Source organism: Neltuma alba, unplaced genomic scaffold (assembly GCF_004799145.2).
Source record: "Neltuma alba isolate B1F8T4 unplaced genomic scaffold, ASM479914v2 tig00012116_pilon, whole genome shotgun sequence".
NCBI lineage: Eukaryota > Viridiplantae > Streptophyta > Magnoliopsida > Fabales > Fabaceae > Neltuma > Neltuma alba.
The window spans coordinates 1,254,226-1,271,960 of record NW_021636668.1 but is presented as its reverse complement, the minus strand read 5'-3'; the positions used below and the strand labels follow the sequence as shown (position 1 = coordinate 1,271,960).

Genomic DNA, 17,735 nt, shown 5'->3' with positions numbered 1-17,735 from the left:
CGGAAGTAGTATTATGTAAAATAGATTTACGAGGAAAACTACAGGCTGTTCTCCAGACATGACGCCGATTGTCCCTTAATCTTTAATAAAACAACTGTTCAAATTAAAAGTTGGTGACATAGAATCCAGCTTGACCACTGAATTCAGGATACGACGGTAATAACCTGTTCTCTTTTTCTTTTTGGTTAAAGCATGGATTTTTTTCCCTACTTGCCAAAATTATGCCGATGAATAATTATTCATATAACATTATATTTAAATCCCAACATCGCTGTCATGTTATTGCGTAAATTGAGTTTTTTTTTTTTGCCAACTATTGCGTAAATTGAGTTACGTGCTCTATTTTTCTCACAATCTCCGTGCACTCGCTCAGGGGAAATTGCTTGCTCGCGTTATTCCCCCAGTAAATACTTACGGTGGCACGGATAAAACTTCATTGCCAAAGGCCGCGATCACTTTCTTTTTTCTTTTCCCTTTCCTTTCTTTTGGTGAATAAGTGCAAGGATCATTTCGTCACGCCGAGGGACGACCTAACACTGGGGTTGATAAATTGGGTTCCAGCTATGGCCAGACCTGCAGGGAAAAAAATTAATTAGAATCAAAAGAACACACTTTTCAGGAAAATCAATGTTTTGCTATTAATTTAATTTAATGCCAGCGTAGTACCCCCGCGATCATCACCGGAGAATTGAAGGTGGTCTCTGTGTCGAGGTCAGATCCATGTGAACTCTCTCAACTCCGGAGACAAGTCAATTAAAAAAAAAAAAAAAATTCTACTTTTGGGGTTTCCACAGCAGTTCTGCTAGCAAGGGCAATGCCGTTCTAGAATCTCAGGTACCCGTTTTCTCATTTGCCCCGCAATTCATTCTTTTCCTCCTACGACTGTGAACTTGATTCTGTTGTTATTTCTCTTCTTAATTTTAGAAGTGAATGCAAGGCGGGTTCTCTAAAGTGGGATTGGTAGGAAATCTCTTGAAAATTCAATGAAGGCGGGGAGTGCTGCGAAGTTGATAGTGGATGCCCTACTCCAGCGGTTCCTTCCACTTGCTCGGCGGCGTATTGAAACCGCTCAAGCTCAGGTGCTCTTCATTGCAGTTTCCAAAATTTGACCTTTTTTGAGCTTAAATCAATTCTCGTCCTTTATTCCCTTTAATGGGTGCATTGCCTGCTACTGCTCGCCAGGCAAATCTGCTTTTCAAACTGATGTTTTCTCATGCATTTCGTCGTTCCTCGTTTGCTTTTTTGTTCATTTATTGTTATTTTTTGGTTGATTCCAGGATGGACAGTACCTACGGCCGTCTGACCCGGCTTATGAGCAAGTACTGGATTCTTTGGCTATGGTTGCTCGACATACACCTGTACCATTACTGGAAGCATTATTGAGATGGAGAGACAGGTGACTCATTACCTTTCCTCCCTATTCTATCTCCGCTGCTGCCAATAACGTCCTTCCCAAGCAAAAGTCGAAGGCCTTATTTTGCTATTTGTTGGTCAGGTTACCTGATACAATCTGACTTAGTGAGCTTAAACTAGATGTGCTTCTATCTCCCAACTGTTGGGAGACTTCAGCTTTATTACTTAACCTTGTTCACTTCGAAATCTAATTTCTCACATTAGTGGTTTCCTACTGTACTGAGCTTACTGAGCTAGTTTGCTCCCCTTATTTCATTTAAGATGTCGTATCCACTGCCTGCTTATACTGCGCCCTTTTTAGCCAACTATAATCCCTTTATACTTCGCAGATTTTTTTGTTGTGTTTCCTTTGAATTTCCTTCCCAGATATTGACTTTTTGGCTCTCTTATCTGTTGTAGTGAATCCCCAAAGGGTGCAAATGATGCATCTACATTCCAAAGAAAGGTTTGTGCTTTGAATTTTTGCTTTCTTTCATCTTCTTCATTTGTTTTCCCCCATCTCTTCCCTTGATTGCTCCTACAATTTTTCATCTATAACTTAGATTAGAAATGGTTCATACTTATATTGAGTGGTTTGCATGTTAAAAATCATTCATATAAGGTGCATTTCCAGAAATCTAAATTATAAAACAGGGGCAGTTGTCTGTCCTGCAGTAACCAGAAGACTCTGTACTTTTAAAAGTCCCATGCATTAACCTTACATCTTAGCTTTGGTGCCATTTTGATGGGGGGATGAGGAATCCCTGATTTTTTCAGTTCCTAGTTAGCCTTTGAATTTGGTATAATCTGCATTATTTGGACAAAGGATTCATACCAATTGATCTTTTACCGATAACTTGTCTCTTTTTAGAGTTTATATTTACTGAACCGTAGAGGGTGGTGGTGGTTTATTACTTTGTGGTAGAAGTAGGTGTGGGTGACAATGGTGTTACACGCATTGAATTTCATTGTTCCCCATACTGGCTTTTCCTCTTTTAGCCATGCCTCATAATACCTAGTCAAAATTCCTCATGATGATGGATCCATAAATCATTTGTGATTCTCTTGGTTTATTGAATGAAGTGTAAAATCTGTTATTTTGAGGAAAAGTGGACCTTGTTGCCTGTGCATTTTTCTCTTGTATATAACATCTTACCTGATTTTGGAAGAGGTCCAACAGAGTAGATGTGAGGACAGTGATTGGCTTTTAACTTTTGATATTAGCCTCTTTAAGAAATTCATGGCATATTTTTTTCCTTGTCCTGTTGGTTTACAATAAATGTGAAAGAAGGAAAAAGAAAGAATAAAAACAAAGCAAGCAGTGAGTGATGGGTTTGTCACTGTGGCATGATGATACGCGTATGATGAAAATGAAGGGTTATTTTCAACTTTGATATGGTCCTTGAACCCCGTACATGAGAAGATTTGGATCCTTTGTTCCTTGTCTATGTGCCTTAATTTAGAATGTAACCTATTTTGAATTTATAATATATATTTTTGTGTAATTCAGCTTGCAGTAGAGTGCATTTTCTGCTCTGCATGCATCCGCTTTGTAGAGTGCTGCCCACAGGAGGGGCTTACTGGTTTGTAACTATATCATTTTTTTTTTTTTGCCTCATTCTTCTTTTTGTGCATTAATTTCTGAAAATTTATAGTCAAGTACATGTTTCCCCTCTTCTTTTAACCAAATAATATTACCTTCATTCCAGAGAAGCTGTGGTCTGGGCTTGAAAATTTTGTTTTTGACTGGCTGATAAATGCTGACAGGTAATGTTACAGTGGACAAGGACTGGAACAGCTGTAGTTATGTTATTACCTAGTGCTAGTAACTTTCTGGTAGTGGGTAACAACTTTAGTTTCTGATAAAATTATTGTTACTCCTAGAGGAATTGAATCATTCCCATTGGCGAAAATTTTCAATTTTAGATAATATTGGTTTCATCGACTGTCAAATACTTGTATCTTTGTTCAATTGAGAATTTGGAGATGAGGGTTTCTATCCTTGCTCATAATTGCCAGTAATCCAGATTATGTCCTAATTTTCAGACCCTGGCGACAGTATGACTTGTTTCAAGTAGAATGCTATGGTTGATTGAAATTCAATTTCAACGATGTTCACCAACCCCCTTCTGCTTTCCAGTGATTAGTGACCGTGTTGTTAGATTCAAACTAATGTTCACTCTCTTAATAATCATTAATGATTAACTCTGAAAGTTTTACCAATCATTATAGTGCTTATTGGTTTATAGAGTCGCTCAAGCATCTCCAAAACTCTATAGCCTTAAGGTGATTATCGATCTGTTTGTAGCCAATCTATGCTTCTGACCTTGATGTGCATGAGTTTCACGAAATAAAGTATTTAATAAGACAAAGAAAGAAGCAGGAGAATGATTCCACTAAGCACAATCAATAACCAAAAATAGAGTATGAAATTTGCTCAGAAGTTCTCCCTTTGTATACTAGTCTGAAACATATCATTTGTAATCCAGATGCAGCTTGTCTCCTTGATTTTAATTGGTTTGAAACTTATCATTATATGCAATTTAAAACTTTAACTAAAGCCAGTACAACAGGACAGTATATTTTGCTTTTGTTTCAGAAACACTATATACAAATCCTAATTGAAACTTGGAACATTTTCTTTTGCTGCTTATATGGCCTTATCATGTAAATTCGCTAAACTCTTATTGCAGGGTTGTTAGCCAGGTTGAATATCCCTCATTGGTTGATCTGAGAGGGCTTCTTCTAGACCTAGTTGCTCAACTCTTGGGCGCTTTATCACGCATCAGGTATTTCAATTTCATCATTGATCTGCACTTGAAATCAGTTATTTATGACATAAAAATAGTTGAACATTATTTGGGTTGATTTAAGAAGTATTTAGTAGTGGAATGATCTTATCAGATTCATTTGTTGGTCCGTATAAATATACAAGGTTTGTTCAGTTTGGTGAATTGAAGCTGTTTTCAGTTGATTTAAGAATTGACTAATTTTGCAATTTCTGAATTTGTGTTATTCTTCTTTAGGACCTTAGGCGTTGGTGGTCTATGCTTACATTATAGGGTAGGTTTTCTATTCAGTGCTTAAATCTATTGTTACCAAAGAAGAAGTTTGATGTTATAATGAATACATTATAAAGTTGGAATTTTCTGAACTTCTACCCGTCACCACTCCAAGCATCTTTATTAGCTTCGATTGATTTCTTAGTTTATGTGCATATCACTGTACATGACAGAACATATTAGTGTAATCATAGGGCAGCAAGAAATCAGCAAAATACATCCCTAAATAATCTCCTACTAAAGCAGATAAATCCTAGTATATGAAATCCTTAATTAATGGGGTTTCTACGGGAGTCACTTTTTTTAAGGTTATGCTGCTAATTGGGTCATTCTTGTTCTCTCTCTTTCTATAGTTTAATTTCTGTTGATGCTTTGGTAACAGTCTCTTGCTAATAAAGTTGCAAAGCAGCCAAGGTGGTTTCTGGAAAGCAGAATTTTCAGAGCTTTAAATTTAGTTATGGATTTATTGAGAAGAAATGAAGTTTATACTTTAGTTTGTTTTGAGATTTGGAGTGGTTCATTCTTGGCTTGCTCTTTAACTGTTAGAACTTTCGTAATTTTTGCGTAATTAATCAAGAGATGCATTTGTGTGCGCCTGCATGTGTATCAATCTTTGGCATGTAAGAGCGCTTCTGGATGCATTCATTTGATCTATGTTACAGTTAAGACATGGCTAAAAATATGAAGTTCAATGATATCTTTGCTTTTCATCCCAACAACAAAACATTTTTTGGTTATTTAATCCACTTGTATGCTGTTTTTGCAGGTTTAGTTCTGTGACTGAGCGGTTTTTTATGGAACTTAATACGCGTCGAATTGACACTAATGTTGCCAGAAGTGAAACACTTAGTATCATTAATGGAATGCGTTACCTGAAACTGGGGGTATGTGTAAAATATAAGTATTTACTGCAAAATTTTTATAAATATTGGTGTGAATATATGCTCTTTCTCAGGTTAAAACAGAGGGTGGATTGAATGCATCTGCATCTTTTGTGGCAAAAGCAAACCCTTTAAACCGTGCCCCACATAAACGCAAAAGTGAACTTCACCATGCTTTATGTAATATGCTTTCAAACATCCTAGCACCCCTTGCAGATGGCGGGAAAAGCCAGTGGCCACCTTCTGGTGTAGAGCCTGCACTTACATTCTGGTATGAAGCTGTTGGACGTATTAGAAGTCAGCTCGTACATTGGATGGACAAACAGAGCAAACATATTGCTGTAATTCTCTTTTCAGGCCTGTTATTTTTTCCTGCGTTAAAATCCCAGGATTACTGAATGTTTTATTTTATTTTTTTTGTGTAATCATCCAGGTTGGTTACCCATTGGTGATTCTTCTTCTCTGCCTTGGTGATCCTCAAATATTTCACATGAACTTAAGTGCTCACATGGAGCAGCTCTACAAGCTCCTTAGAGTAAGTACGAAGCATATATGCCCCGTTTGGATTAACAGTGGCATAAATTAAGTCTATTCAGTCTGGCATATTGTTTTGGAAGTTGAATAAAATTTGAGCTATAGTTAGTTAGACAGTCATCTCTCATGGTTTTTATAATAAAGTGCTGATATCTCCATTAATTGTGCCCGTTACTTACGTATATATTCTGGCATGGAAAAAGAAAGACAAACTACGTGATTTTTGTCAAATTCTAGTTTTTATTTGAGCTTCGTTTCTTATTTTCTTTCTCTCTGATTTTCCCCCGTTCTGGTATCAGTTAGTTTTTTATCCTTGAAATTTGGTGTGATCAAGGTTTCATTTACTTTAATATAAGTTTGGGGGCTCATGGATGACTTCCTTTTCAAAATTTTGTTCGTAAGATTTTCACAAATCCAGTCAGTGTGTGCACAATATTTTATTCGTGTTCTCTGTCGAAGGAAAAAGAAGTGCTTTTTCCCTTGTTAATGGAGTTTTTATTTTCTTTTCTCCTTTCAAGTAAAATATTTCGATAATTATTTTTAAATTACTCTGGTTTTGATCTTGCAGGATAAGAATCACCGTTTCATGGCTTTGGATTGTCTTCATCGAGTTTTAAAATTTTACTTGAGTGTCCATGCGGCTAACCAGGCCACAAATCGTATATGGGATTACCTAGACAGTGTAACCTCACAGCTCTTAACAGTTCTAAGGAAAGGGATGCTTACTCAGGATGTCCAGCATGATAAGCTTGTTGAGTTTTGTGTAACTATAGCTGAACATAATCTTGATTTTGCCATGAATCACATGATACTAGAATTGCTCAAACAAGACAGCCTTAGTGAAGCAAAGGTTATTGGTCTTCGTGCTTTGCTTGCCATTGTCATGCTGCCTTCTGGTCAGCACGTGGGTTTGGATATTTTTAAAGGTAAAACCAGTGATTAGCATATGGTAATAATGAACAGCTAGATTTGATGAACATGGTTATGTTTAGATCTAAATCCTAAAACTCCGGTTTTTTGACCTAGCAGGTCATGATATTGGCCACTACATTCCAAAAGTGAAAGCTGCCATTGAGTCAATACTGAGGTCATGTCATAGAACATACAGTCAAGCACTGTTGACATCTTCAAAGACCACAATAGGTAATTTCTTGGAATATATGGCAGCCAGCCAAATGTACTGCAATATTTTCTATTTGTTCTATTATATATTAAATAATAAATGTATATGGCAAGGAAAAGAAGAGTAGAAGTGAGAGAGAACGGATTGATAGAACCAGAATTTCATTCACAAATTGAATCAACTGCTCCCTTTCATTATACAACAGTTATTTAAGGAGTCGTTCGTTAGATTCCTAACTAGCCTTAGTTGCAACAGCTTGACCTGCTTGAACTAACTTCCTAACCACTTCCATTACACCAATCAATGTGCATGGGAAAATTAGTATGTAAATGTGAGAATGGTATTTATCTTATCCTTTTTTTGTATTTTGTAACACTGTCGAAGTCCCATATTAGCTGTATCTTGAGCTAAACAACTTTTTCTCTGTATAAATATTTGCAACACGAGCTTCCCTTGTCATGCTATCAAAGCACATAGGGAGAGAAGAATAGGCATTCGTAGTAGTGTGGTTTCAGGGATATAGCTTTTCCCTCTTGGGGAGCTCTGATGACTTTTCCAGTAGAACTTGGCATTTGATCTATTTGGTCAACTTTTCTAACAATCATTTGGTGTCTTTTCTAGCAGAATTTAGACAACTTTTCTTGCGGTCCTCAAACTACTCTTTACTCTGGGCATTGCATCAGCAATGCCTTTCTCCAGCTACTCTGGTATTAATGTTATGAATCACTTTTGCTATTCTTGGAAGTGCTGTTAAATCAAGGGTCATACAACCTACTTCTACAAAACTTGCTGCATGTGATTTACATGCTCCATCTTGGAAGGGCGTTAGAAAAGCATCCGTTAATCCATATTTTTATATAGCTATGCTATAGAAGCTCCCAGTTGGTTGTGTATCCCAAATTAAACAACCTATACTTAAATATATGTACTACAAGCCTCCTTTTGTCATGGCTTTCGAAAGCATTCTCTCTCTCTCTTACTCTTCTACATAGCATAGATAAATGGAGACCGTAAAGTAGAAAATTTAGATATGGAATGTGAGAATTGAGAAAATTTGGGAAAGATGGTAGCAAGAGGAGCGGTCCAAAATATAAATAATATTTTTGACACTTTTGGTGTTAAAATCATGACTTTCTAGATGCAGCCATTTAAAGGGTACAAAGCCTATCCTATTTTTATTGTATTTTCTTTTTAACTTGTCATTTGAACTATTGAAATATAACATCCATATATGTGATTAGTCTATTCCTTTTTTCTGTAATTATTTTCTCGTCTATATCAATTATCTTAATTTGTATAATGATCCAATTTCCCCACTTAGCGGGGTAAAGATTTTGTTGTTGTATAATGATCCAATTTCTGATTTTTTAAACTAGCCATAATGACGATCCTTGGAAGAATTTTCAAATTTTCATATTTCTATGGAAATTCTGACCGCATCGATGCCTTTTTGTCCTCTATATTTTGTAGATGCTGTAACCAAGGAAAGGTCACAAGGGTATCTATTCCGTTCTGTGTTAAAGTGCATCCCATATCTAATAGAAGAAGTTGGACGAAGTGATAAAATCACTGAAATAATTCCCCAACATGGCATAAGCATTGACCCTGGTGTTCGTGAGGAAGCAGTACAAGTACTAAATCGTATTGTGAAATACCTACCCCATCGTCGTTTTGCAGTAATGAAAGGAATGGCCAACTTTATATTACGACTTCCAGATGAGTTCCCTCTTCTCATTCAAACATCACTAGGACGTCTACTGGAACTAATGCGCTTTTGGAGATCCTGTCTAATAGATGATAGAATGCAATATGATGCTCAAGATGCAAGACCTTTGGGGCATGAAGCTGAGAGATTTAGAAAGTCTTCCTTCCAACAAATGGGAGAAGCAATCGAATTTCGTGCATCAGAAATTGATGCAGTTGGTCTAATTTTCCTTGCATCTGTTGATAGTCAAATCAGGCATACAGCATTAGAATTATTGCGATGTGTCCGGGCCTTGAGAAATGATATTAGGGACCTGAGGATTGAGCAACCAAATCATCTTCTGAAATATGAAGCTGAACCAATATTTATTATTGATGTTCTAGAAGAACATGGGGTATTAATATTTGTTACTTATTTTATTTTATTTGAAATTTAGTTATGGCATTTTTTATTTTTTATTTTTTAGTTACAGTTTTAAATATCTTAGTGGTGCTGCAGGATGAGATTGTCCAGAACTGCTACTGGGACTCAGGGCGACCTTTTGATTTGAGAAGAGAATCTGATGCCATTCCTCCTGAAATGACACTTCAATCTATAATATTTGAGAGCCCTGATAAGAACAGGTGGGCTCGGTGTCTTAGTGAGCTTGTCAAATATGCTGCCGAGCTTTGTCCAAGCTCTGTCCAGGAAGCAAAGTATGTACACGCATCTTTTCCCTAAATTTTCGCCTCCTTTCCTGAATTTCATACTTTGTATCACGAGATACTTTAAGAATCAGCAAAGAGAGCAAAAGGGGGTTGGTCTTCTGCTTAAACTGCCAAGAAAAGGGAAGAAACGTCATTTTATCATGCTGATTGATATAGTCCCATTACATTGGTCAAATCGCTTTATATAAGTGATAGAATCCCTAATCATTAACAGATCTCCTGCCCCCAAATAGCCTGTTAACTTGAAAAAGGACACGAGGAAAAAAGTTAAATTGAAAACAAAGGTGCTAACCAACGCACACAACTTCAGTCTGAGTAGCATGTCCGCTGCCATAGTGCAGACAGTAATCCAGTCACCCTTTTGGTTTCCGTAGTTGCTCCTGCATCATGATTCAGCTTTCATTAAAATGACTTGTAATGAAACATGATGGGTAAATGTGTTAATTTTTGGATAGATCTAGTGTAAATGTTTCCTCTCTATTTCATGGATGGTTATGTTTGGTTTACTCTCTTAATCTGACAAGAAAACAATTTTTGCCAGTAATTATCTTGCCAACTATTTTCTTCTTTTTTTGGGGGGGGGGTGTTGTGTGTGATAAACTTGTAATGCTTATCCTGCTTCCTTCAGTTAATCTATACCCTGATCCACTTCCCACATAAACATTGCAAGATGATGTAGTATGACTTTGGCTCTGGCAGGGTAGAGGTTATGCAACGCCTTGCTCATATTACCCCAGTTGAGTTGGGTGGGAAGGCTCATCCATCACAGGATGCTGATAATAAACTGGACCAGTGGCTCATGTATGCCATGTTTGTCTGTTCATGTCCACCAGCTGCTCGAGAATCTGGTGGAACTTTAGTAACCAAAGAACTCTGCCATCTTATTTTCCCTTCATTGAAATCTGGATCTGATGCACATGTTGTGAGTACTCCTCAAGAAACTTTGTCCATTTTGTAAAACCTATCTTCACATGAATACTGGCAGGCATACTTCAGGACAATTTGTTTAATATTTATTCCCATGCTGTTAACATCTAACTTTTATGGAATTTATTATTGATTGATATAGTGATTGCTGGAATTCACAAATGGATTAGTCCCATTAACATGTTTAAACTCCTTCCTGTCCTTCTCTTTCATAATTAAACCCCAATAATTGAATTTTTTTTTTCGTGCTAGAGTTCATCCTGTAACTTATTTTCTATTGAAGAAGTGGATAGTTCAATTTTACTTTCCTAGACTATTAGTTTGCTATGCTGATTTCCCCCTTAATATGTTTTCTGTGGTTGTAATTAGGGTGTCACTATAGGTGATATCTGTGCATGTTTACTACGAAGTTTTATTATTTATTCTATTCCACAAGAAGCTGCATGGGTCTTTGTTTATATAAAGGAAAATATGACGGGAAAACACTGCTTGTATTTCACTCTAGAAGAAAATTCTTACAGCATTATGTACAATGTTTGTTTATGTGGGAAAGCTATTGATTTTACACAATGAAAAATAATTACTCGCAATGGCAAGGAATTCATATTCAAATCTCCAGGATGATGAAATTGGTACTAATCCCAAGATCCCAGCAATGTACATGGTTAAATAGGGCTCATATGTTGAATAGTTGATATGATGTTAGGAACTGATTTTTTATTTTCTTGGGTAAATGATAGTTAACTGAAAATATGAGGTTTTACATTAAAAGGGCAGTGGAAGGATTAATGGGTATTAGACTTGCTACGGTTTTAAATTTTTAATGTTATAAGGGCATCTTCTTCTTCTTCTTCTTCTTTTGTGGGTTTTCATTATCCATCCTCTTTGGTGTCTATTTTTTGCTAAGGAGGTTTTGATATTAGCATGCAGCCACCATGGCTCTTGGCCACTCGCACCTGGAAGCATGTGAAATCATGTTTGCTGAACTTACATCTTTTATTGAAGAGGTTTCTTCAGAGACAGAAGGAAAACCCAAGTGGAAGGTATTGCTTATGAGGTTATAGAATTCATTTTAATTAGTTTAACAACATTTTCAACATCATTGAGGTCCATTTTTTCTTGAATGAGCTACATAATTCGTACGTATCTGAGGCCAAGAAAAATCATGTTAAATCTAGTATTCCCTTCATTCTCTAATTAATGCCAGTAAGCATAATGGTAAAAGTGGAAAATACCTGACTCTCATTTGTGAAACTTGAAGAAAATTTTAGTTTATAAGTGGGTTTTTTAATGTTCTTTCCAATCATTTTTAATCTTCCCATTGTCTGTTTAAAAGTAAATCTGCTTTGATCTCTATTTTTGAAGATTCCATTCATGTATCAGTTCTACTTTTTCCTGAATATAATTTTACAGCTGAGACCTAAAAACACTAGTTCTATTTTTGAAAGTTCAGTTTACTGTTGAGACCTGAGAACTAAATTTTTAGCGCAGGAAAAATAAGCACTGGATTTTTAAAGTTATGAAATATTTTCAGTTTATGCCTCGAATATGTTATAGGAAACTATTAGCACTTACTAATTCTTATTTAAAAAAAAAAAAAAGCTGTTCGTTGACAACCCCCCATATGCATTGGTTTTTTGTATTTGCTTACATTCAGTTTTGGTTGACAGTAACAATCACCAGAAAAACATTTTCAGTGTTAAATTGGTTTTCAAACTGGTCCATATTTGTGAGAGTTTTATTCTTTGTGCCTGCCTGAAAACCTTTCCTATTTTTAGCATGGGATAGGTTTGGAGTTGGTATATTTCAAGTTATGCAGGGTTTTTTCAGGCAGAGTAGGTGCCAATTCTCTTGTCATCCAAAAGCCTGGTCCATGAAGCTTATGATAGAATGTTAGAGATGATGATAATATATGAGAAAGGAAAAAACAATTAAAAAAAGCACTTGCAGAACCTTGAAATTTAAATACAATAACATTGTTATAGTTCCTTGGTTCAAATTAAATTAATGGAGGTGAAACAAGTAAAACTGGTTTTATTGCTAATTTGATTACTTCTCAGAATTTTGAATCATGGTTTGACATGTATAAGATATATTTTATGAAATGCAGAGTCAAAAGTCTCGCCGTGAAGAACTCCGTATCCACATTGCAAACATATACCGTACTGTTGCTGAAAACATATGGCCAGGCATGCTTGCCCGCAAGCCAATTTTCCGTCTCCATTATCTTAAATTCATTGATGAAACAGCTAGACTGTTCTCAACAGCCCCTCCGGAGAATTTTCAAGATATGCAGCCCCTCCGCTATGCACTTGCTTGTGTTCTAAGATCATTAGCCCCAGAGCTTGTTGATTCAAAATCAGAAAAATTTGACGTTAGAACTAGAAAGAGACTATTTGATCTTCTACTCTCCTGGTCCGATGATACAGGCAGCACCTGGGGTCAAGACAGTGTTAGTGATTATCGACGTGAGGTTGATAGATACAAGTCTTCTCAACATGCCCGCTCAAAAGATTCAGTGGACAAAATATCATTTGACAAAGAATTGAATGAACAGGTTGAGGCTATCCAGTGGGCATCCATGAATGCGATAGCATCACTTTTATATGGACCATGCTTTGATGACAATGCAAGGAAAATGAGTGGTCGTGTGATATCTTGGATTAATAGTTTGTTCATAGAGCCTGCCCCCAGGGCTCCCTTTGGTTACTCACCTGCTGATCCACGAACTCCATCATATTCATACTCCAAACACATGGGAGATGGTGGCCGTGGAACTGCTGGTCGTGATAGGCATAGGGGTGGCCATCATCGTGTTTCTTTGGCGAAATTGGCTTTGAAGAATCTTTTGCTCACAAATCTGGATCTTTTTCCTGCTTGCATTGATCAGGTACTGTGTTATGCTTCTCATTCGGGTGCTGTTTGATTGACTAGGTGTAGATTATAAAGCTGTAAAGTATAATCACTATTCAACAGCCACTGCATGAGTATTTTTCAATTACTACTCTGTTCAGAGGTATGGTACGACAAAAATAGTTCATCAGGAAAAGTCAGAGCGCTTAATGATGATGCATGATTCGTACAAATGACTACATGGAGACATTAGCAATTGAGGAGACAATAAAGTACTTGTCCAAACTCCCCTCTCCAGGATGTGCAGTCAAAATTAAAGAAATGAAGAAGATAAAGAAAAACAAATTATAATTTAAGAAATATTCAGCGGACAGAAATGCATCCGAAGAATGTAATTTACAGTCGTGTGAGATGAGACTTTACAGGCTTCAGCTAAAATGATGCACTTCGACTGTTTTCCTACAGTTGTTTTTAAGGACTTTACAGGTTTATGCTGATGGCTTGATTTTCAGATCATTCTTCCTATGCATCACCTGTTTTTTTTTTTGGCCTGAGTTCTTCCATGTATTATCTATATCTCTTTTTTTGTAAGAAAATCTGGCTCGTGACATCATGCCATCAACATAAAAGCCTATGTAACTTCATTTTTTTCATGCAGTGCTATTACTCCGATTCTGCTATAGCTGATGGCTACTTCAGTGTTCTAGCTGAGGTATATATGCGCCAAGAGATACCAAATTGTGAGATACAGAGACTCTTGAGCCTGATCCTTTACAAGGTGGTGGATCCATCAAGACAGATCCGTGATGATGCCCTTCAGATGCTGGAGACTCTCTCTGTTCGTGAATGGGCTGATGATGTTATTGAGGGCTCAGGAAGTTATCGTGCTGCTGTTGTTGGTAACCTTCCTGACTCCTACCAACAATTCCAATACAAGCTTTCCTGCAAACTTGCCAAAGATCATCCTGAACTCAGCCAGCTTCTTTGTGAGGAGATCATGCAGAGGCAATTAGATGCAGTGGATATAATTGCTCAGCATCAGGTCTTAACTTGCATGGCTCCATGGATAGAGAACCTTAACTTCTGGAAACTCAAGGAAGGCTGGAGTGAAAGACTATTGAAAAGTCTTTACTATGTGACTTGGAGGCATGGAGACCAGTTCCCTGATGAAATTGAGAAATTATGGAGTACCATTGCTAGCAAAAACAGGAACATTAGTCCTGTTCTGGATTTCTTAATCACAAAAGGCATTGAAGATTGTGATTCAAATGCATCAACTGAAATAAGTGGTGCATTTGCCACATATTTCTCTGTTGCAAAGCGAGTAAGTCTATATTTAGCTCGAATATGTCCTCAGCGCACTATAGATCACCTAGTTTTCCAATTATCTCAGCGGCTGCTAGAGGATAGCATTGAGCCAATTGGGCCAAGTGCAAGTAAGGGTGATGCTACTGCAAACTTCGTGTTAGAGTTTTCACAGGGTCCTGCCATGGCTCAGATGGCATCTGTTGTGGATAACCAGCCACATATGTCCCCTTTGCTTGTGAGAGGTTCTCTTGATGGTCCACTTAGGAATGTAAGTGGCAGCTTAAGCTGGAGAACAGCTGGGATGACTGGACGGAGTGTTTCGGGTCCACTAAGTCCAATGCCTCCAGAGTTGAACGTCGTGCCAGTAAATACAGGGCGATCTGGTCAGCTCCTTCCATCGCTGGTTAACATGTCTGGACCCTTGATGGGTGTCAAAAGTTCAGCAGGGAGCTTAAGGAGCCGCCATGTTTCACGGGACAGTGGAGATTACCTTGTTGACACACCAAACTCAGGTGAAGATGGATTGCATGGTGGGGGTGCCATGCATGGTGTGAATGCAAAGGAACTTCAATCGGCCTTGCAGGGTCATCAGCAGCATTCCCTGACACATGCAGATATAGCTCTGATTCTACTTGCTGAAATTGCATATGAGAATGATGAAGACTTCCGGCAATACTTGCCTCTACTCTTTCATGTCATATTTGTTTCTATGGATAGCTCAGAAGACATAGTATTAGAACACTGCCAGCATTTGCTTGTTAATTTGTTATATTCACTTGCTGGCCGTCACTTGGAACAGTATGAGGTGGAAAATAGTGAGAGGGAGAACAAGCAGCAGGTTGTAAGCTTGATTAAATATGTACAATCAAAGCGGGGAAGCATGATGTGGGAGAATGAGGATCCCACAGTTGTAAGAACTGAGCTACCAAGTGCTGCTCTTCTTTCTGCTTTAGTTCAGAGCATGGTGGATGCTATCTTCTTCCAAGGGGACCTTCGGGAAACTTGGGGGGAAGAAGCTTTGAGATGGGCTATGGAGTGCACATCAAGACACCTTGCCTGCCGTTCCCACCAGATCTACCGAGCCCTTCGACCTAGTGTAACAAGTGATGCTTGTGTATCACTTCTTCGGTGCCTTCATAGGTGTCTAGGAAACCCAGTGCCTCAAGTATTGGGATTTATTATGGAAATTCTAATGACATTGCAAGTTATGGTGGAGAATATGGAGCCAGAAAAGGTGATACTGTATCCTCAGCTATTTTGGGGATGTGTTGCTATGATGCATACAGATTTTGTGCATGTCTACCGCCAGGTTCTTGAGCTTTTCTCTCATGTGATTGACCGGCTATCATTTCGTGAGCGAACAACAGAAAATGTGCTCCTTTCAAGCATGCCTCGTGATGAACTTGATAATAGTGATCTGGGAGAATTTCAACGTACAGAATCCAGAAGTGGCTTTGAACTTCTGCAAGAAGGGCATCTGCCACCATTTGAAGGAGTGCAGCCTCTTGTTCTTAAAGGACTTATGTCCACTGTCAGTCATAGTGTTTCCGTTGATGTCCTTTCACGTATTACCGTGCATTCATGTGACTCTATATTTGGGGATGCTGAGACAAGACTCCTGATGCACATTATTGGATTACTCCCTTGGCTCTGCCTTCAGCTCAGTAAAGATCCAGTGATAGGTCCAGCTTCACCTCTCCAACATCAATATCAAAAAGCATGCTCTGTTGCAACCAATATTGCAATTTGGTGCCGAGCAAAATCGTTGGATGAATTGGCCACAGTGTTTGTGGCTTACTCCCGAGGTGAGATCAAGAGCATAGATAATTTCCTGGCGTGTGTTTCCCCACTACTGTGCAATGAGTGGTTCCCAAAACATTCAGCTTTGGCTTTTGGGCACTTGTTGAGACTACTGGAAAAGGGGCCAGTTGAGTATCAACGGGTCATTCTGCTCATGCTCAAAGCTCTCCTTCAGCATACTCCAATGGATGCTGCGCAAAGTCCACATATGTACGCAATTGTATCTCAGTTGGTGGAAAGCACGTTGTGTTGGGAAGCACTAAGTGTCTTAGAAGCCCTTCTACAGAGTTGCAGTTCATTGACTGGTTCTCATTCACACGATGCTGTGTCATTTGAGAATGGTATCAGTGGACCTGACGAAAAGTCGCTTGCTTCCCAGACCTCATTTAAGGTCCGCAGTGGCCCTTTGCAATATGGGATGGGATCAGGATTTGGAGCAGTTTCTGCGCCAACACAGGGTGGGATAACCGAGTCTGGGACCTCACCAAGAGAGATGGCTCTGCAGAATACTCGCCTGATTCTTGGTCGGGTACTTAATAACTGTGCTCTAGGTAGGAGAAAGGACCAGAAGAAATTGGTGCCTTTCGTGGCCAATGTAGGGAACCCATGAATGCAAAATTTCATGATTTTGTGTATATATTGTTGAAAGATGCAGTAGGATTGTTTTAGGAGAGTTTGAAGCTGTACATAGGATTTTAAAGACAGTAGTATCACAGTTTTGTAGCACGCGTAGTCGCACAGACAATATCCTCTCCATGATTCAAATGTCATGTATAATTTAAGCTAATTTAGATTGCTCCACTGTTCTCCTTGTGTTATATGTGGCTAACCATATTGGTGTAGCTGCTGTATGTCATGTTCTGTAACTTTCGCTGTTCTTGCGTCTTGGGTTTCTCTCACCTCCAAGTTGGAGGAGGTACACGAGGGAGATCGCTGATGCTTGAACTCTGAACTGCTATAGAATAGAAAGATTCTTTAACAGGCTACTCAGAAGAGCCGAGACATTGTTTGATATCCCTAATGATGTAACCCGTGTATGCTGTTTAAACTCAGATTTGATTAGATTATCGAATAATCATTTGTTGTAATTATGTTGAGATAATAAAAATAAGAGCGGGATAAGATTAAACATCTGGAAGGGGAAAATGCCTTTGTGATCATTGAGGATGTTAGACATATTCTATAGCTTGGAATTGGAGTACAATTTTAGATGATACATACAAGTGAATCAAATAAGCAATGAATGTACCAGCCGATATGTCAAAACCGCTCACAAACTGACGTGTAAACTGTCTTTTATTGACGTTTTCTTATGCTGCACAGGGTTAGTGGATTTGAATTAGAAAACCAAGAATTGTATCCTTTTTTTTTCTTCTTTTATATGCATGGTCTTCCTTACCTTCACTAATTAAAAAAAAAAAAACAGAAAAGCTTACGATTGAA

The 17,735-nt window shown here is 38.0% G+C and overlaps 1 protein-coding gene across 2 annotated transcripts; it reads left to right on the top strand.

Moving 5' to 3' along the window:
• The first annotated feature begins 565 nt into the window (after positions 1-565).
• On the top strand, positions 566-17,278 carry LOC114722858 (uncharacterized). Of its 2 annotated transcripts, none has more exons than XM_028908978.1 (18): positions 566-834; positions 928-1,079; positions 1,278-1,396; positions 1,813-1,858; positions 2,903-2,975; positions 3,102-3,159; positions 4,086-4,181; positions 5,221-5,338; positions 5,410-5,676; positions 5,769-5,870; positions 6,438-6,795; positions 6,899-7,012; positions 8,463-9,091; positions 9,196-9,392; positions 10,104-10,326; positions 11,255-11,374; positions 12,442-13,221; positions 13,843-17,278. In XM_028908978.1, exons 2-18 carry the CDS (start codon positions 984-986, stop codon positions 16,900-16,902), a joined length of 6,456 nt encoding a protein of 2,151 aa, XP_028764811.1. In that variant the 5' UTR covers positions 566-834; positions 928-983; the 3' UTR covers positions 16,903-17,278. The 2 variants fall into 2 exon arrangements, with proteins under 2 accessions (XP_028764811.1, XP_028764810.1); XM_028908977.1 differs by having other exon boundaries at positions 925-1,079.
• The last annotated feature ends 457 nt before the right edge of the window (positions 17,279-17,735 follow it).

Excerpts from the sequence above, each read along its gene's own strand:
- LOC114722858 (XM_028908978.1), top strand. The coding sequence starts at position 984 with ATGAAGGCGGGGAGTGCTGCGAAGTTGATAGTGGATGCCCTACTCCAG. Across the intron at positions 1,080-1,277 it reads TTGAAACCGCTCAAGCTCAG|GATGGACAGTACCTACGGCC; the intron begins GTGCTCTTCATT and ends GGTTGATTCCAG. Across the intron at positions 1,397-1,812 it reads TTATTGAGATGGAGAGACAG|TGAATCCCCAAAGGGTGCAA; the intron begins GTGACTCATTAC and ends TATCTGTTGTAG.